This window comes from Thalassophryne amazonica, chromosome 20 (genome assembly GCF_902500255.1).
Source record: "Thalassophryne amazonica chromosome 20, fThaAma1.1, whole genome shotgun sequence".
Taxonomy (NCBI): Eukaryota; Metazoa; Chordata; class Actinopteri; order Batrachoidiformes; family Batrachoididae; genus Thalassophryne; species Thalassophryne amazonica.
This window is the reverse complement of record NC_047122.1, coordinates 11991705-12013550: the sequence shown is the minus strand read 5'-3', so window position 1 is coordinate 12013550 and position 21846 is coordinate 11991705. Positions and strand designations below refer to the sequence as shown.

Below are 21846 nucleotides of genomic sequence, written 5' to 3'. Positions count from 1 at the left end.
AGGTTAACCTTCGCTAACACTAGAAGACAGTTGCCAGTTCTGGCTTCTGAAACAAGGGAGAAAAAAAGAAACAGCACCGTTCAGCTGAAGCATTAGCCTGTAAGCTCGCCGTCGTGCTGATAATCATTCGAGTACATTTGATTAATGAAGCTGCTGTAAATGAAGAAATTCATCAAAATATCAACATAAATTGCGAAGGTGTTTTGCTTCTTTCATCATCCATCCACCTCAAGTTCCAAGCGCTGTTTTCTAAGCGAGGTGGAAAGAATTGTATCTGACAGCTGATTGGCTGATTACTCGGGTGGTATGAAAAATATTACCCGTCCGCGAAAAGGGTGTATTGCTATTTATTCTTTAGTGTTTTATCCAATCACGTTGGCGTATCATTTATAGGTATATGATAACTGATATTATTATATGGCTGTGACGCTACACGCACTCTGATTGGCTGATTTCCGGTCAGATATTTTTCCTTATATCTTATTATTCCTTATATATCCGTATACAAATGATACGGCAATATGATTGGATAAAACACTAAAGAATAAATAGCAATACACCCTTTTCACGGACAGGCAATATTTTTCATACCACCCAAGTAATCAGCCAATCCGGAGAGCGGAGCGGCACCACGACAAAGAGGCGCGGTCAGAGGAACTGTGAAATACTGATGAGTCACTGTTAATAATTTCTTACATGTCCAACCTCGTAGGTTGATCGTTAAAATTAAATTCGTTAGTTCTAAAAGCCATCATAATTATTTATAGGAAAACGTTCTATTTTTTTCTACTAAGGTTTGAACTTTGAGTGTTTACACAGGAGAGAAAAGTGAGAAAATGTTAATGCCTGTTTGAGAAAAGTGTATAAAGTGTGTAGTGAGGGGTTTTACAGCCTTAAAACATCTATAATAGTTGTAAAAAATAACGCTGACTACTTCTCGGATTTCGCCTATCGCGGGTTATTTTTAGAACGTAACTCCCCGATAAACGAGGGACCACTGCATGTGAGAAAATCGTTATGAAGTTGTTCAACAATGAATATGGCTTTTTACACCCTTCAGAAAACCATACAACATTTATCATTTATGGGTATATGATAAAATCGTTATCAAGTTGTTCACCAATGAATATGCCTTTTTACACCCTTCAGAAAACCATACAACATTTATCATTTATGGGTATATGATAAAATCGTTATCAAGTTGTTCACCAATGAATATGCCTTTTTACACCCTTCAGAAAACCATACAACATTTATCATTTATGGGTATATGATAAAATCGTTATCAAGCTGTTTTACCAATGAATATGGCTTTTTACACCCTTCAGAAAACCATACAACATTTATCATTTATGGGTATATGATAAAATCGTTATCAAGTTGTTCACCAATGAATATGCCTTTTTACACCCTTCAGAAAACCATACAACATTTATCATTTATAGTTAGATGGTAAAATCGTTATCAAGCTGTTTTACCAATGAATATGGCTTTTTACACCCTTCAGAAAGCCATACAACATTTATCATTTATAGGTATATGATAAAATCGTTATCAAGTTGTTCACCAATGAATATGGCTTTTTACACCCTTCAGAAAACCATATAACATTTATCATTTATAGTTAGATGGTAAAATCGTTATCAAGCTGTTTTACGAATGAATATGGCTTTTTACACCCTTCAGAAAACCATACAACATTTATCATTTATAGGTATATGATAAAATCGTTATCAAGTTGTTTTACCAATGAATATGGTTTTTACACCCTTCAGAAAACAATACACCCTTCGGCCTCAAGGTGTATGGTTTTCTTTCTTCTTATTTTCAATTTCCAAAACTTCAGAAGTGGCGTTAATTTAAATAACTTGTTCAAAATTACTTTGTTTAAAGTGTTAACCATACTGTTGACCATAAAATTTTATTACAGCGATTAGAGCATGCCATAGGTATTAAAGGCACTGCGCTGCAGTGGTTTGAATCATATTTATCTAATAGATTACAATTTGTTCATGTAAATGGGGAGTCTTCTTCACAGCCTAAGGTTAATTTTGGAGTTCCACAAGATTCTGTGCTAGGACCAATTTTATTCACTTTATACTTGCTTCCCTTAGGTAGTATTATTAGAAAGCATTGCTTAAACTTTCATTGTTACGCAGATGATACCCAGCTTTATCTATCCATGAAGCCAGAGGACACACACCAATTAGTTAAACTGCAGGAATGTCTTACAGACATAAAGACATGGATGACCTCTAATTTCCTGCTTTTAAATTCAGATAAAACTGAAGTTATTGTACTTGGCCCCACAAATCTTAGAAACATGGTGTCTAACCAGATCCTTACTCTGGATGGCATTACCCTGACTTCTAGTAATACTGTGAGAAATCTTGGTCATTTTTGATCAGGATATGTCCTTCAATGCGCATATTAAGCAAATATGTAGGACTGCTTTTTTACATTTGCGCAATATCTCTAAAATTAGAAAGGTCTTGTCTCAGAGTGATGCTGAAAAACTAATTCATGCATTTATTTCCTCTAGGCTGGACTATTGTAATTCATTATTATCAGGTTGTCCTAAAAGTTCCCTGAAAAGCCTTCAGTTAATTCAAAATGCTGCAGCTAGAGTACTGATGGGGACTAGAAGGAGAGAGCATATTTCACCCATATTGGCCTCTCTTCATTGGCTTCCTGTTAATTCCAGAATAGAATTTAAAATTATTCTTCTTATAAGGTTTTGAATAATCAGGTCCCATCTTATCTTAGGGACCTCTTAGTACCATATCACCCCAATAGAGCGCTTCGCTCTCAGACTGCAGGCTTACTTGTAGTTCCTAGGGTTTGTAAGAGTAGAATGGGAGGCAGAGCCTTCAGTTTTCAGGCTCCTCTCCTGTGGAACCAGCTCCCAATTCGGATCAGGGAGACAGACACCCTCTCTACTTTTAAGATTAGGCTTAAAACTTTCCTTTTTGCTAAAGCTTATAGTTAGGGCTGGATCAGGTGAACCTGAACCATCCCTTAGTTATGCTGCTATAGACTTAGACTGCTGGGGGGTTCCCATGATGCACTGAGTGTTTCTTTCTCTTTTTGCTCTGTATGCACCACTCTGCATGTAATCATTAGTGATTGATCTCTGCTGTCTTCCACAGCATGTCTTTTTCCTGATTCTCTCCCCTCAGCCCCAACCAGTCCCAGCAGAAGACTGCCCCTCCCTGAGCCTGGTTCTGCTGGAGGTTTCTTCCTGTTAAAAGGGAGTTTTTCCTTCCCACTGTCACCAAGTGCTTGCTCATAGGGGGTCGTTTTGACCGTTGGGGTTTTTCTGTAATTATTGTATGGCTTTTGCTCTTGCAATATAGAGCGCCTTGGGGCAACTGTTGTGATTTGGCGCTATATAAATAAAATTGATTTGATTTGAACCATAAGTTAAAACTGTATGCCTTGGGATGACTTGGTTGATTTGCCAGCAAACTAGTATGGGGTTGAAAGAGGTTTTTTTTTCTTTGTTTCTTTTCTGTGAGAAGTTCTCCTTTGTCTGTAGAGGATAGAGCAGTTTCTCCTGAAACTAGCTCTCCTCTATTTGCAGAAGATAGAACTGTCCATCTACTACACTCAAATCTTTGTCAGACTTCATAAATGTTAGCGATCTAAAAATTATCGGACCAAAAATTATCGCAAGATAATTGGTCCGCTGATGGTTTTCAAAATTATCTGAAAAGCTAATCCGATAATGGAAACATTAGCTTAGATAATTAGCGGTTAGCGGAACTGTGCCCACCACTGGTTTTGCACTTGGGGTCATGACAGTAAATCCGAGGTGGATCTGCATGTTGAATTGGCACAACTTTTACACCGGATGCTCTTCCACATGGAAAAATGTGGCAGGGGTGGGTGGGGTTTGAACCTGGAACCTTCCTCACTGAAACCAAATGCACTCACCACTTGGCCACCACCCCTGCCTAAACTAACTCAATTCAGCTGTTCTGGAAACAAACTCAGGAGTTCCGCTCACAGGCTAAATTAAGTCAGCGTTCAGAGGTAGCGTTTGTTTAATCTCCTTTCGGGAACAAACTGCAGGTGTTTTGAAGAGTGAGTGTTCAGGTCATCAGGTAGGAGTCAAAATCTTGAATTACCCCTGTTTGTGTGGTGATGTGAACCTCCACTATGTGATTTTGGTTTACCTGACTTGTACGCTTGGGTCCATAAGTATTTGGACAATTACACAGTTTTTGTAATTTTGTCTTTGTAACAATGGTGTTGAAATGAAACAGTCCACATGATCTTGTAGTATAAAGCTTCAGCTTTAATGCAGTGAGACAACGAACAACAGTACCATTTTGACCACTGAGGAATTATAGGTGTTTTCTCAGGCCATAAGTAATTAGACAAACCATTCTGTCCTTACAGAGGCGTGCTGGGCGATGCAAGACAGATGGCAAACAAAAAAGACCTCAGCCTGTTGAAAGTGCCTTCATCTTTTATGTAAAACTGAAAACATAAGAAAATATGTGTCCAAGTACACTTTGTAAATACATGAAGCATTCAAAATAAATACAGGAATTAAATGCATGAAGTGTATGTCTATTCAACCAAAACATGGAGCATTTTTAACTTATAGGGCTGCATTTCTGTTCCTACAGGCAATAGGAACATATTCATCACAATGCATTTTAATTGTAATAACCTAACATTCACTCATAGCTAGCAGACAGCTAGCAACATGCCCAAGTTAAGTCACAACTAATACAATAACATTCATAACTCGCATAGGAAAATTCTAATATTTCTCATCAAAACATTACAGCACCATAACTTTTGATAACTTAAGGATAAAGATAATTCAAGGTTTAAAAAAATGCAGATGAAGCTGTCCATGCACCACACTGTGGAGCGGCCTTGTTTGACTGACTTTGAGAGGAGAAAAAGCAAAATCCTACTCAGATCCAATCACTAGAGGGCAGCAACAGAATAAAACAGAATACACAAACAGGCTTTTCTGTATGAACATCTCTGTATAACAATATACAAACTACAAGGATTATGTTTAATAGTCCCTTCAAGTTAGAGGAAAAAGGACGTAGCAGAAAGGACTTAGCTGCATCGTGACAGGGTGTCAGCTTTGACTCTTTGGTCATGTGGAGTCAGTGTTTCTCTTTGCATGATGCCTGAATGTTGAGGACTCCAGTAGCTGGAGGAAGATGAAGGGATGCCCATGCTTCACCCCGCCTGTGGCAAATAGATGGTTATTGTAGACGTGGCGGATGGACCGGCTGTCTGACTCGGTGGTTGCATGTCCAGGACTTGAGGCAGTTCCATGGTGTTGTGGATGAGGTGAAGCGCAGCACCAGCGCATGCTCGCAGACTGGAATTGACATTTAAGAGAGTAGACTTCCAAAGTGTGTGTAAAGATGTGCGCAGCCACAGAGCATGATATCACAAAATACAGCTGCAAAATGTTGGCAAAGCTGAGATTTCATACAACTATATCTTAGCCAATTATCAAGGGAGATACCTAACATTTTAGCATGTTTCTTACAGTGGTTATCTTATCCCTTTGCCTCCAGCATCCTAAATTTTGAAATGCAATTTTTTTTCAAAGGTAGCAGTTTTGCCCGCAGGTGTTTCCTATTTAAACCACTGCTTGATGTGTGCGAGCCCATCTCTGCGCCCGGCTCTGAGTCTGGTTTGTGTGTCTCACACCGTTAGCTGCTACAAGACAGAGCTGCAGGCAGATGAGAATCAACCTTTTTGTAAGCAGGTGAAGGCAAATCAAGAAACCTCTGCAGCGGGGTTATTAAGTCCAACAAACCACATTCTCTTTGTCCTCAAACCCACAGACTGGATGGACAGCAGCTGTTTATATGGAATTTCAAATGTTTTCCATGTTGCATTTTAAACACTCAATGTAATTTGTTCTGCTCTTTCTTTTGAGTCATTGCAGGTGAGTCAGACAATGTGCACACCCCGAGAGACAGCCTGTCTAACCTCTTCATGTGGTCTGTGTTGTAGGTGATGGTCTCTTGGTGCCTGGGCTAGACTCAGCCCCTGTGGTGAATGGCTGTGAGCAGAGGCAGCGTCGCCTTGTGGGTGGGTTCGGTCAGGAGCCACAGCAGAAGGCAGTTTATCAAAAAAGTGCTCTGGAGTCTTAACCAGGTAACCTGCTGACATCCAGAATCACTTTTTTTTTTTTTATTTGACAGTTTAATTATGAAAGTCAGTTGAAAAACATTAAACTGCTTGAAATACAGAACACATCTGTCTCCTTTTGCTACAGGCAGCAAAGTTAGATCATATATTCAGAGGTGTGACAAAGTCACCATCAATTTACTCTCAAGTCATGAATCAGCAAGTCCCAAGTTAAGTCTCAAGTCATAATGACCACCAATTGTTTGCAAGCTGACTTGGGACTTGACTTGGGACTTGCATATTGATGACTTGAGAATGACTTGACAGTGACCCACCTCTGTCTCAGATTACTCAAGATGCTACTTGTGTGTCACATTCAAAGCATTTTAACTTACAAATAGAGCCAACATCACTGTGAAAGTCACAGCTTCATCACTGCAGAACTGTTTCTGATTTGACAAGGCATCTCTCTCTTAGCTGATGGCAGCTAAAATCTGTTGGAGGCTAAAATATAATGCAATGCTAAAATACCCTCAGTCATAAGCATAACAATAGAAAACAGAATGTGACCTTTTGACCTCTTAAAATGGGTCAAGGTTAGCTGTCTTTGAATTTGTCCAAGGTTTGTGTCCCAAGGATGTTCCCCGTGAATTTGATGGCCCTAGCAGCAATACGACTGGACTTATGCTGAGCACAGACAGACAGACAGACGCACGACCTTCGCAATACCTGATGACCATATTTTGACCCCTGGTTAAAAAATGAGCAGGACTGAACTTGAAACTAAATCAAATCTTATCATCTTTACCTGCTCTGTGTATGGAACATTTAAAGGAACAGGGGTGGATCCACAGGGTGGAACTGGTATTTGCTGTGGTAAAGATTGAAGTGTTTGATTACTCAGTACTTGGGACTAAAATTTAAACTTTTGAAGTTCTGTGTGATTTATGTCTGAGCCCCTTCAAATAATGCTGTAAATACTTATTTTCATACAATTTATTACAACATTTTAAAACTCATTCTTAAAAACGATATGAAATACTGTAGTCATCATTTGATAGAACAATAATGACAACCATAAAAGCCCCCAAAACATAAAAATCTCTACCCTATCTAAACCCTATCTCTAAGGGAGCGCCCAGCCACCCTGCGGAGGAAACTCATCTCGGCCGCTTGTACTCACGATCTCGTTCTTCCGGTCATGAGCCAAATCTCATGACCATAGGTGAGGATTGGAACGTAGATCGATGGGTAAATCGTGAGCTTTGCCCCCTACTCAGCTCTCTCTTCACCACGACGGTCCGATACAGCGTCCGCATCACTGCAGATGCTGCACCAATCGGTCTGTCGATCTCATGCTCCATCCGTCCCTCGCTTGTGAACAAGACCCCGAGATACTTAAACTCCTCCACTTGAGGCAAGGACACTCCACCGACCTGAAGAGGGCAAAGCACCTTTTTCCGGTTGAGAACCATGGCCTCGGACTTGGAGGTGCTGATCTTCATCCCGGACGCTTCACACTCAGCTGCAAACCACCCCAGTGCACGCTGAAGATCCTGATTTGATGAAGCCAACAGAACCACATCATCTGCAAACAGCAGAGACAAGATTTTGTGGTTCCCAAACCAGACCCCCTCTATACCCTGGCTGTGCCTAGAAATTCTGTCCATAAAGATAATGAACAGAACCGGTGACAAAGGGCAGCCCTGGCGGATCCAACGTGCACTGGAAACAGGTTTGACTTACTACCGGCAATGCGAACCAAGCTCGTGCTGTGGTCGTACAGGGACCGGATAACCCTTAGCAAAGGACCCCGGACCCCGTACTCCCGGAGCACTCCCCACAGGGTGCCCCGAGGGACACGGTTGAACGCCTTCTCCAGATCCACAAAGCACATGTGGACTGGTTGGGCGAACGCCCATGAACCCTCGAGTACCCGATGGAACGTGTAGAGCTGGTCTAGTGTGCCGTGACCAGGACGAAAACCACACTGCTCCTCCTGAATCCGAGGTTCGACCATTGGTCAAATTCTCCTCTCCAGTACTCTGGAATAGCCCTTACCAGGGAGGCTGAGGAGTGTGATCCCCCTGTAGTAGGAACACACCCTCCGGTCCCCCTTCTTAAACAGAGGGACCACCACCCCAGTCTGCCAATCCAGGGGTACTGTCCCCGACCGCCATGCGATGTTGCATAGGCGTGTCAGCCAAGACAGTCCCACAGCATCCAGAGACATAAGGTACTCAGGACGGATTTCATCCACCCCAGGAGCCTTGCCACCAAGGAGCTTTCTAACCACCTCTGTGACTTCGGCCTGGGTAATGGATGAGTCATCATGAGAACATTAATAACTAAAATACAGAAATTACAATCATCATGGTTGTAGTAAATTGTAACGATGTATAGTCTACAACAAATTAGAATTTAGAAGCACAGGCTTTGTGCAAAAGAATTCTGTTGGTGATCTCTTAAAATAGAATGGGAGGTGTTCAAAAAAATCAACCCAGATAGTTTCAATTTGGACTGGAGAACATTCCAATCAGAGGGAGCTGAAAAACTAAAAGCTTTCTTGTCCACTTCAGTGCGGACACGAGAGTCATGAAAGCGTAGCATGTCATTCGAGCACAGAGCATAACCGCGTTCAGATCTCTGAAGTCAACCGGATAAATAAGTTAGAACCAGTCCCGTAAGAGAGAGCACATGGAGAGTCCGCCAGTTGGAGGGCGTGATGGCTGAAGGAGGCGCTCTACGTCCCATCATTTTCCGAAGACATCTTTTCGGTGAAAGCAGCAACAGTGCAAGGTGCGACTGTCATCTTTAAAGAAGGACAGAATCGACTCAGCCACGAAAATGGTATGATCTTTGATATTAACACACAAGACAGACTATTTTATTTCAGTCCTTTTCAGACTGAGACTGATGAATGTAATGTGTGTTATGATGTTCAGACGTGGCATGAAATTTTGGGTCACTGTAATTATGATGGCGTGTTTAAAATTGGGAAGCGTCACAGAAGGTATGAAAATTAAAGGAAAAGGTGACAAATCCAATTTAACATGTGAAGTGTGTATTAAAGCAAAATTACATTACGCAAACAAGTCAAAAACACTTTGTGTGATTGCGTCAGCGCGCCGCATCACAGTGCAGCTCGTCTGAATGATTATAACAAGATGTTAAATCTGTCATAAACATACGTTTACAACTGCACACAAGAAGGAACATGCGGCTGTTTTACCAAGCTATTACAATATAAACATGACAATAATTACCTTTTTAGATGGCTCCAAATACGTTCTCCACCTCTTTCAGTGTGCGTGAGAAACACAGAAGCTGGAGAGGTCCTCTGTGACTCCGGAAGAGATTAGAGCCCTTTTCAACAGCCAACTCAGACAGAAAATAATTATTTTATATATGCAGCATACAGCGAGTGGCAGCCAGCGGAACAAAGCACGGCATCCATCTGGGAACACAGCAGGTTGAATCGTCATAACGAAGTGTGTGCAAGTGCGCGGATCAAAGCCGTGCAAGTGTCAGGGCACCTTTAGCTGGCTGAAACGGGTCGTATGTCCCTAGTAAATGAATGCAGGTATCGTCTTCATGCTAATGATGTTTTTTGTGTTTGTGATTTTGTGCTTACTCGTATATTTGTTAAAATAAATGGCGCATTTGAGTTTCACCACTCAATCACTCATCTTCAACCGCTTACTCCACTTAAGGGTCGTGAGGGCTGGAGCCTATCCCAGCAGTCATAGGGCATGAGGCGGGGTACAACCTGGACAGGACGCCAGTCTGTTGCAGAACCACACAAAAACAAACAAACACACTCACACCTACGGACAATTTCAAGTTTCCAGTCCACCTAACCTGCATGTCTTTGGCTGTCGGAGGAAGCCGGAGCACCTGGAGAGAACCCATGCAAACTCCACACAGAAAGGCCACAGGTGGGAATCAAACCCACAACCTGCTTGCTGTGAGGCAACAGTGCTACCCAAGTTTCACCATGAAGATTCAAAATTGGGTTAATTCATTCAATGTCAAATTTAATTGCTGACTAGTCTATGACTAATGGGTACCCGACTAGTCAACAAATGATTTTCATTACTTGTCCCAACCCTATTTTTTTAGTGTGAAATTAGTCTTCGGGGGGGATGTATTTTGATGGTGAATATGTTAAAATGATTAAAATTTGTATTTTGCAAGAACGTAGTCACATGAGTAGTGTTTCTTATTAGGTGAGCAGATTTTCTAAAGATGGTAATATGAGGAGGAAAGAGTTTTTTTTTTGTTTTTTTTTTTTATAAGTAGTGCTTCTTGGACCAATGGCAGAAGTGAAGCCCAGCAAAGTGTGATAATGGTTTTCAAAACATCGATCGCAACACAGATTTAATTTTTTTGTTTTGTTTGTTCAAAAAGGAGTGGGAAGAACTCTTAATTTTATTGAATTCCACCCCTTCCCTGCTTCCTTAAAAGTACTACTGTTAACAATCATGATAATAATAGCAGCAACAGCAGTCATAATAATAAGTGTTACAATACAATTTTAGAAAAAATCAAATCAATTTTATTTATATAGCGCCAAATCACAACAAACAGTTGCCCCAAGGCGCTTTATATTGTAAGGCAAAAGCCACACAATAATTCCAAAAAAAACCCCAATGGTCAAAACGACCCCCTATGAGCAAGCACTTGGCGACAGTGGGAAGGAAAAACTCCCTTTTAACAGGAAGAAACCTCCAGCAGAACCAGGCTCAGGGAGGGGCAGTCTTCTGCTGGGACTGGTTGGGGCTGAGGGGAGAGAATCAGGAAAAAGACATGCTATGGACGAGAGCAGAGATCAATTACCAATGATTAAAAGCAGAGTGGTGCATACAGAGCAAAAAGAAAAAGAAACAGTGCATCATGGGAACCCCCCAGCAGTCTACGTCTATAGCAGCATAACTAAGGGATGGTTCAGGGTCACCTGATCCAGCCCTAACTATAAGCTTTAGCAAAAAGGAAAGTTTTAAGCCTAATCTTAAAAGTAGAGAGGGTGTCTGTCTCCCTGATCTGAATTGGGAGCTGGTTCCACAGGAGAGGAGCCTGAAAGCTGAAGGCTCTGCCTCCCATTCTACTCTTACAAACCCTAGGAACTACAAGTAAGCCTGCAGTCTGAGAGCGAAGCGCTCTATTGGGGTGATATGGTACTATGAGGTCCCTAAGATGAGATGGGACCTGATTATTCAAAACCTTATAAGTAAGAAGAAGAATTTTAAATTCTATTCTAAAATTAACAGGAAGCCAATGAAGAGAGGCCAATATGGGTGAGATATGCTCTCTCCTTCTAGTCCCTGTCAGCACTCTAGCTGCAGCATTTTGAATTAACTGAAGGCTTTTCAGGGAACTTTTAGGACAACCTGATAATAATGAATTACAGTAGTCCAGCCTAGAGGAAATAAATGCATGAATTAGTTTTTCAGCATCACTCTGAGACAAGACCTTTCTAATTTTAGAGATATTGCGCAAATGTAAAAAAGCAGTCCTACATATTAGTTTAATATGCGCATTGAAGGACATATCCTGATCAAAAATGACTCCAAGATTTTTCACAGTATTACTAGAGGTCAGGGTAATGCCATCCAGAGTAAGGATCTGGTTAGACACCATGTTTCTAAGATTTGTGGGGCCAAGTACAATAACTTCAGTTTTATCTGAGTTTAAAAGCAGGAAATTAGAGGTCATCCATGTCTTTGTCTGTAAGACAATCCTGCAGTTTAGCTATTTGGTGTGTGTCCTCTGGCTTCATGGATAGATAAAGCTGGGTATCATCTGTGTAACAATGAAAATTTAAGCAATGCTTTCTAATAATACTAAGGGAAACATGTATAAAGTGAATAAAATTGGTCCTAGCACAGAACCTTGTGGAACTCCATAATTAACCTTAGTCTGTGAAGAAGATTCCCCATTTACATGAACAAATTGTAATCTATTAGATAAATATGATTCAAACCACCGCAGCGCAGTGCCTTTAATACCTATGGCATGCTCTAATCTCTGTAATAAAATTTTATGGTCAACAGTATCAAAAGCAGCACTGAGGTCTAACAGGACAAGCACAGTGATGAGTCCACTGTCTGAGGCCATAAGATCATTTGTAACCTTCACTAATGCTGTTTCTGTACAATGATGAATTCTAAAACCTGACTGAAACTCTTCAAATAGACCATTCCTCTGCAGATGATCAGTTAGCTGTTCTACAGCTACCCTTTAAAGAATTTTTGAGAGAAAAGGAAGGTTGGAGATTGGCCTATAATTAGTTAAGATAGCTGGGTCAAGTGATGGCTTTTGAAGTAATGGTTTAATTACTGCCACCAAAGAAGGAATCATATCCTTAAACCTAGTTACAGCGCTTTCAGAAAGACTTCTACTGTAATGAAACGTATTCCCCACTGCTGGGTAGTCCGTTAAAGTAAATGTAAATGTTGTTAAGAAATGATCAGACAACAGGGGGTTTTCAGGGAATACTGTTAAGTCTTCAATTTCTATGCCATATGTCAGAACAAGATCTAAAGTGCGGATAAAATGGTGGGTGGGCTCATTTACATTTTGAGCGAAGCCAACTGAATCTAATAATAGATTAAATGCAGTGTTGAGGCTGTCATTCTCAGCATCTATGTGGATGTTAAAATCACCCACTATAAGTATCTTATTTGAGCTAAGCACTAAGTCAGACAAATGGTCTGAAAATTCACAGAGAAACCCTCAGTAACGACCAGGGGGACGATAGATAACAAATAAAACTGGTTTTTGAGGCTTCCAATTTGGATGGACAAGACTAAGAGTCAAGCTTTCAAATGAATTAAAGCTCTGTCTGAGTCTTTGATTAATTAATAAGCTGGAGTGGAAGATTGCTGCTAATCCTCCTCGACCCGTGCTTCGAGCATTCTGACAGTTAGTGTGACCCGGGGGTGTTGACTCATTTAAACTAACATAATCATCCTGCTGTAACCAGGTTTCTGTAAGGCAGAATAAATCAATATGTTCATCAATTATTATATAATTTACAACAGGGACTTAGAAGAGAGAGACCTAATGTTTAATAGACCGCATTTAACTGTTTTAGTCTGTGGTGCAGTTGAAGGTGCTATATTTTTTTTCTTTTTGAATTTTTATGCTTAAATAGATTTTTACTGGTTATTGGTGGTCTAGGAGCAGGCACCGTCTCTACGGGGATGGGGTATTGGAGGGATGGCAGGGGGAGAGAAGCTGCAGAGAGGTGTGTAAGACTACAACTCTGCTTCCTGGTCCCAACCCTGGATAGTCACGATTTGGAGGGTTTAATAAAATTGGCCAAATTTCTAGAGATGAGAGCTGCTCCATCCAAAGTGGGATGGATGCCGTCTCTCCTAACAAGACCAGGTTTTCTCCTAGAAGCTTTGCCAATTATCTATGACCACCACTCAGACAGCCAGCAATTCAAGGAGAACATGCGTCTAAACATGTCACTCCTGGTCCGACTGGGGAGGGGCCCAGAGAAAACTACAGAGTCTGACATTGTTTTTGCTAAGTTACATACCGATTCAATATTAATTTTAGTGACCTCCGATTGGCGTAACCGGGTGTCATTACTGCCAACGTGAGTTACAATCTTAGCAAATTTACGCTTAGCTTTAGCCAGCAGTTTCATATTTCCTTCAGTGTTGCCTGCTCTGGCCCCCGGAAGACATGTGACTATGGTTGCTGGTGTCGCTAACTTCACATTTCTCAAAACGGAGTCGCCAATAACCAGAGTTTGTTCCTCGGTGGGTGTGTCGCCGAGTGGGGAAAAACTGTTAGAGATGTGAACGGGTTGGTGGTGTACAGGGGGCTTCTGTTTAGAACTATGCTTCTTCCTCACAGTCACCCAGCCGGCCTGCTTTCCCGGCTGCTTGGGATCTGCTGGGGGACAAAAACAACCTGATAAAACAAAACACAACAGAAAAATTAAAACTAACAATGAACATAAATAAATATAGAAATAAGTTTCCTGTGAACATCTAGTGACTCTCACACCCCCACTTCATCCCTGTATCCTATGAAAACACATTCTGAATGTTTGAACACTGCTTCAACTCCTCACCCACACCGTTCCACAATTTCACCCCACATAATGAAATGCAGAATCTTTTCTTGTTTGTACAGATTTTATTAATTTTAAAGTTATTTTTCCCATCTTAATTGATAGCCCTCTTTTGATCCCTGAACATTTGCTGTATGTACAAGGTTATTTTTTGCTTTGTACAAGATCTGTGCTGTTCGGACTTTTACTGTGTCTAAATTTTCAGGCGGAGGGGATAATTTTGGTTTCATTTTATTTTTTGTTTTTCACACTTTCATCCCTGCATATTGCAGTTGTTTTGACCATTTGTAGCGTGATTCCTTCCTGGATCACAATGATTTCTTCATCTGGAGTGTGTTTGGAATCTTCTTCCTCCTTTGCAGATTATTGCAGGTGTGCCTGAGGCAGGCCACAATAAAAGGCTACTTTGAAATGTCCCCACATCAGTTATTTAAAAATCATACAATGTGATTTTCTGGATTTCTTTCTTTTTTTTTTTAAGATTCTGTCTCCACAGTTGAAGTATACCTACGATAAAAATTACAGACCTCTCCCTTCTTTGTAGGTGGGGCTACTTGAAAAATCGACATTGTATCAAATACTTATTTTCCTCACTGTATTAGCTAAAACCACTGAACAATGGACATTGACGTTTACATTCTGGACTCGCGCTAATCCAGCAGGGGGTGGTAAATCATCTATATATTAAAAGTGTGCGTGTGTGCATGATTTTATTTAGTAAGTTCAATGTAAGTACATAATGTAATTGTAAATGCGTTAAAAATACAACCCCAATTCCAATGAAGTTGAGACGTTGTGTGAAATGTAAGCAAAAACAAAATACAATGATTTGCAAATCCTCTTCAAGTTATTTAAGATTCAAACTGATAGACTTTTTTGTTTTTGTGCAAATATTTGCTCATTTTAAAATTGATGCCTGACTACCTCAGTGACTTCCACCAGGGAAATGAATGAAAATCCTCCATCAGCTTCCAGCTCTGCCCCTACTATAGAGGGTGCTCCGGTCTGATGCAGGAGTTCCTCAAAGTGTTCCTTCCGGTGGCAGATTACATCCTCACTTGAGGTCAGTAGAGTCCCATCCTTACTGTAGACAGCTTTAATGGTTTGGTCAGCACCTTGGTGCTGACCAAAAGTCCTTCTCCATGGTTGCTCTTAACTCCTCCCACACCCACTGTTTTGCCTCCCCCACAGCAGAGGCTGCCGCCCTTCGGGACTGTTGGTACCTTGGAGCTGCCTTCGGAGTCCTCAGAGATAACATATTTTATTATCCTCAGAGATAACATATGTCCGACTGAAGAAGGATTCCTTCTTCAGTCGGACAGCCTCCCTGACCACCGGTGTCCACCATGGTGTTTGAGGGTTGCCACCCGTTGAGGCTCCTAAGACCTTCAGGTCACAGCTCCCCATTGCAGCTTCAGCAATGGACTCATTGAACAATGCCCCCAACTTCCACAGGGATGCTTGAAGAGCTCCACTGGAGGTGTGAGTTGAAGAGCTGTCAGACAGCGGACTCCTCCAGACATTCCCAGTTCACCCGCACTATCCATTTCGGCTTACCAGGTTTGTCCAAAATCCTCCCCACCCTCTGATCCAACTCACCACCAGATGGTGATCAGATGACAACTCTGCCCCTCTCTTCACCCGAGTGTCCAGAACATGTGGCCTCAGATCAGATGATGCGATCATAAAATCGATCATCGATCTTCGGTCTGGGTTGCTCTGATACCATGTACGAGGTCTCTTAGATAATAAACCGACCCTTTTTTTTTTTTTTAACTATATGGATTTGAATGACATGCGATTACACCAATCATGCTTGAACCCTCGTGCGCATGCGTGAGTTTTTTCACGCGTGTCGGTGACGTCATTTCCCTGTGGGCAGGCCTTGAGTGAGATGTGGTCCTGCCCTCTCGGCTGAATTCCTTTGTTTCACACGCTGCTCGAGACGGCGCGCGTTGCTTTATCAATTTTTTCTGGACCTGTGAGGAATATCCGAGTGGACACTATTCGAGAAATTAAGCTGGTTTTCTGTGAAAAGTTTAACGGCTGATGAGAGATTATGGGGTGTTTCTGTCGGTGTAAGGACTTCCCATGGAGCGGGACGTCCTGCAGCGCTTCCAGGCGCTGTCGTCGGCCTGTTTCGAGCTGAAAACATCCTAATTTAAGGCTTAATTCACCCAGGACATCGTGAGAGAACAGAGAAGATTCAGAAGAGGCCGGCATGAGGAATTTATGCGGACATTCCACTGTTTAAGGACATTTTTTTAATGAAAGACGTACGCGCAAATTCGCTGAGTCGTTTCCGTGACGACTCGGCAAATCTGTGTGCGCCGCGACAGGAAAAACACCTCCGTGTTGAAAACCATTTGTAGAATTCAGGCGGCTTTTAATGGCTTTCAACAAGTGAGTAACTGAGAAATTGTTTAACAGCTTGGGCATGTTCCAACTTGCCCGTTAAGATTTCCAACGGAGGTGTTTTTCCTGCCGCGACCCCCCGCAGTCGGGTCCAGCCTGACATGCGACTCTGCCCGCACGTTCTTTCATTACAAAATGACCGTTAACAATGGAATGTCCGAATAAACTCCTCATGCCGACTTCTTCTGAAAGTTCTCTGTTCTCTGACGACTTACTGCGTCAACAGAGCCTGAAATGTGGAAGTTTTCAACTTGAAACGGCGAGACGCTGCCGCCTCGAAGCGCAGATCGCCGTCAGGCGCCGTGGACCGTCCTTAAAGCGACACTACCAGACCAAAATCTCTCATCAGCCGTTAAAATTTTTACCGAAAACCAGCTGAATTTATTGAATGGTGTCCACTCAGTTGTGCCTTACAGTTTTGAAAAAATTTTATCAAACAAAGCAACAGTCTGAGCCATTCCTAAACAATGAAAAAAATCGACGAGCGGGTGGACGACTCCTCACTCAAAGAGTGCCCACAGGCGAATGACGTAACCGACAGGCGTGAAAAAACTCTCGCATGCCCACGAGGGTTCAAGCATGTCTGATGTAATCACACGTGATTCAAATCCATATGGTTTTTGAAAAAAATAATAAGGTCGGATACTTTTCTAATAGACCTCGTACACTTATGAGCATCCTTATGTTCGACCTTGTTGTTTATGGACGGTCCGTGACTAGCACAGAAGTCCAGTAACAAATGACTAGGAATGGGTTTTGATAAGATTTTATCTATTGATTCTGCTTATTGATCCGATTCCTTATCGATACCTCTTGTGAATTTTCTGTGTACTAAAAGTAGGCTTTACAGGTTTTCTATGTGAACATTTTATTGAGTTTTAAAGTAAATAAATATGAAATTGTTCGCTGGATCCTTGATCTCTGGACATAAAAAAAAAAAAAAAAAAAATCTGTAGTTTTTGTCAAAAGCATTTCCTTTCAGACATTTTGGCATGAATGTCTATCCGTACCTCTGAGCTCAGCCGGCTGCTGCACGTCAGCACAGGACGTCCCATTTTGGGAGGAAAAAAGTTTTGATTGATTACAGTTTGTTTGTATTACAACATTTGGATAAAGGTGTCATTTGATTTAAACAGTGTTTTGCTTTGAATTTATTAATTCCAAATGGACTCTATTGTTCTAACTTGATGTGGCAGAGAGAGCCGCACAGCGTTTGGAGCTGTGTGAACGGAGCGGAGGACAATTCTTGTTTCTTTCTCGCAACAAGACAGGAGTCCCAGTTAGTGACTTTAATCCTCACAAAAGTGACTCACAATTGACATATTTAGAGATGAAAGTGGTGAAAAACAAACAAAACACCATCCGCACAAAGATTTTTGAATTCTAGAAGCTCTGAAATGCTATTCCAGACAATAAACTGCAGTGAGCGCAGCATCCAATTTGGTGAGAAAAAACCCAACTTTCCTTATTCAAATTCATTCCAGTAGTATTCTGCTCTTACTAGGATGCAGCAGTTTTGTCGCTTAGCAGATAGTTCTGGAAGAAATCACTGAAGAAATTAACAAATTGAAAATGTGGTTTGACCGAAACAAATTGTCATTAAACTTAAATAAAACAGGCATGGAGGTATAAGAGTCACTAGGTGTTCACAGGAAACACTTATTTATTTCTATATTTATTTATTTATCTGTGTTCATTGTTAGTTGCTTTTATATTTTCTGTTGTTTTTAATCAGGTTCTTTTTGTCTTTCTCTCAAATTGTATTGTAGCATTATTAGTTATTATTACTATTGTTGTTGCTATTATTATTCGTTATTAATATATAAACAAAAATAAATTTAAAAAATATTACAATTTGTAATACATTTGACTCTTTTACGACAACAAATGCTGAGCCATTAATTATTATACAGAAAACAAATACACACAAACGTGCTGAAATGCGACCAGCTTAATGCTAACTTTAACATTGAAAATGCCATAGACATGTTAACGCGTTAGCATCGGTCCCGTTTTTAACTTATAAAATACATCTATCTGCTGTTTCAGAAGACCATAACAAGTCAGTTTAACATAAAAAAGTAAATATTACTTGCCAACATATGCTCTTTGGGGTTTTAGCGGGGAAAAACTAAGAAAGTGAAATAAAACAAAGAACAAACGAAGCTTCATTGCTTCAAAGAAGAGCCGAGCTGCAGAAATGGTTGATTACAGACCCTGCAGGGGTTCTGTAATTAACGTAGAGACATGATAATTTTCCTGACAAACACCCCCAAAACAACTGCTACTCTGGAGGACCGATAAGGGAATCGTTAAGCAAAAAGGCTGTTGATGTCGGTGGATCGAATAATTTTTTTAACGATACCCTGTGCCAATTCAACATGCAGAGCTACCTTGGATTTGCTGTGGCGACCCAGAGTGCAAAACAAGGGAGCAGCCGAAGGGACTTACTTTTACCCAAAAAGAACCGGTTCTCGATACCCACCCCTACAAACGACCGTTCGGATTTACATTGGGGAGGCCGTTCCTCCCAATCGCGCCTCCCCAGGTGTCTCTGACATTGTCTACGTGTGCGTTGAAGTCCCCCTGTATGAGTCCAAGAAGGCCAAATACTCCAAACTGCTGTTCGGTGCATACGCATAAACAGTCAGTTTTCCCCCTGGCCACCTGAAGGCGCAGGGAGATGACCCTCTCATTTACCCGGGTAAACTCCAATGTCGCAGCACTCTTCTTGGGAGTATCCTCACACTGCTGCCTGGGTCTGGTCCGCTGAGCCCCTCGACTTTCACTGCCACACATGGGACAGCGCACCCGACACCAGCGGTTCCCCCTTCGGGTGGTGAGCCCACAGGGTGGAGATGGAAGTTCCGCGTTGCCTTTTCAACTGTACTCAACCAGGCTCCATGGTATGCCCAGCCACCAGGCGCTCGCTGACAAGTCCTCCATCCAGGCCTGACAACAGGCTGGGGCCCTGGGCTGCCTACGGGCCAGGTCATATTCCCTCTGCCTCATTTTGTCACGTTGTCTTCTAACCCCTTTCCTGAGACCAATTTGCCATGGGAGATCCTACCGGGAGCACAAAGGCTCCAGACAACACAGCTCTCAGGTTCATAGTGGCACACAAACCTTTCCACCACTATAAGGTGATGGTTCCTGTAGAGGTGTCACAGCAATTACATTTAAATAGAAATAGTGTGACTGAACCTTTAATACCACATGGTTATTTATTTTAAGATATTTAAAGTTCAGAAAATTTTAATCAAGTTCTATTTGTTGTTTCAGACCGTTGACTGGCGGTGCTTTGGTCATACACGACCCTTGAGCAGTGCATCGTGGGCTCTCACTTCTCCCAACAGCCCGAAGTATCCAAATGTTAAGCATCCGCTCCTTTCACACCCATTTCATCATGCAAGTCAGCCAGAGCGAAGCTGCGACTATGAGGAGTGGAGCGACTCGGTCAGTGTGTGTGTCCTGGTGCCACAGGTGGAGTCAGGTGTCTCGCAGACCCTGGTGGACATTCCACTGTTCAGTAACCAGAAAATGGGACGGCTCCTTTCTGCTGGGTCTGACAGGTCTATGGAGCTCTTCTTCCCTTTGACCATGGTGGATGGCAGCAGAGAGGATGACATCAGTATAGAGACGAAAGTAAATGTTGTTGATGGAGTAAAGCGAGAACATGAGTGTTTCCTAAGCCTTTTTGAAAAAGAGCAGTGTCCAGCACCCTTCACATATGGCTCAAGGTTTTATTGTTTCCATTGTCCGGGTACAGAGCCGGTGCCTGGTGGCAGGGAGAAATCTAGTTATGTAGTTGGAAATAAGGACAGGCCTTTGGAGGTACCTGTGCTTCTTCCGGCATCATTGTGGAGCCATTCATGGAGAGCACAGAGAAATAGTACTGAACGAGAGTCTCCAGGAGAAGACAAGGTCGCCTTGATGTATGAAAGACTCAGGATTGAGGTAAGATCAGACACTTACAGTATGTCATTATGCTTACAATGGGGTAATAAACTACGACAAATGTGCTACAGGAAAGTCTGTTTTATTTTGTACAGTACCCCCTTAAAAAAAAAAAAAAAAAAAATTAAGGCCCACTGTTGATTGCTGACCCCCCCCCCCCCCCCCCAACACACACACACACACACACACACACACATACATACAGATGGTGTTGCATTATTTGATAACCATTAGCATCACATTATGTGTAGGCAGGGTGGTGGCCAAGCGGGTAAGGGTGCTTGTTTCCAGTGCGGAAGATTCCCAGTTCAAACCCACCCCTGGCCACTCTCCATGTAATATGGAATTGCATCAGGAAAGGCATCCGGCGTAAAACATGTGCCAAATCAACATGCAGATCCATTAGTGTTCCAGATTGACAAAAACAAGTGAGCAGCTGAAGAGACTATGATGAAAGAAACCTACTGAAATAGTAAGGGGTCCAAGCCTCTCAGGCTCCTGGGTAACATTCTGTCACCTGGTTTAAAACCTGCGTATATGACATGTCGCACATTAACGCCCTGGTTAGCAACACAAGATCAAAGTATTCATGACTGTAAGTCTATCCGTGCACATGCAGTAATAATTAGTGGCTGTTTATGTATTTCATTGCTAATTATTCCTGTCACTCAGCGAGTTAGGCGCATTTCCAGAAAACGTCTTACTGTGCATTTCTCAGCATGTGACATTCATTTTAGGAAAAGCAACCTATGCTTCCGTTGCTGTGGCCTGAAGGTCTTAAGTGCCTTCTTAGGTGGTGCAACCTTATTGCAAGTTTGTACTTCGTCAGAATTTTCAAACCAATCACAACTGGGTTCTAAACATGATCAAAAAGCACCCACAGTCTTTGTTTGTTTGTTTGTTTGTTTGTTTGTTTTTTCAGTGATCAGCCATGACCTCCAGTTGATTTTGTTGTGACATTTCTGTGTGTTTGCATGAGACAAACATGGAAGTCTTTCAGCAGACTCTACTTCATCAGCAGATAAACCTTTTGCTTTTCTGTTGCAGCTTCCCAATTTCTTTATGAAGAAACATGATTACACCATGTACTCAAACGATATGGAATTCATCAACGGGCTTTTGAACACCAAAACCAGGTGACTTATTTACTCAAACCCTCATGTCTGTTTAATTTTGTGTGTGTGTGTGTGTGTGTGTAATTAGGGATGGGTATCAAAAACCGGTTCCTGTTACGAATCGATAAGAAATTATTCGATCCA

At 41.7% G+C, this 21846-nt stretch overlaps 1 protein-coding gene across 1 annotated transcript in view; it reads left to right on the top strand.

Moving 5' to 3' along the window:
- Positions 1 to 21846, top strand: part of c20h6orf136 (chromosome 20 C6orf136 homolog) — a 61384-nt gene that overhangs the window by 6729 nt on the left and 32809 nt on the right. Inside the window, exons 2-4 of the mRNA XM_034161037.1 lie at positions 6007 to 6150; positions 19913 to 20587; positions 21635 to 21723. Coding sequence (XP_034016928.1) covers positions 6052 to 6150; positions 19913 to 20587; positions 21635 to 21723 — 863 coding nt within the window. The 5' untranslated portion in view covers positions 6007 to 6051. The remainder of the gene's footprint in view (positions 1 to 6006; positions 6151 to 19912; positions 20588 to 21634; positions 21724 to 21846) is intronic.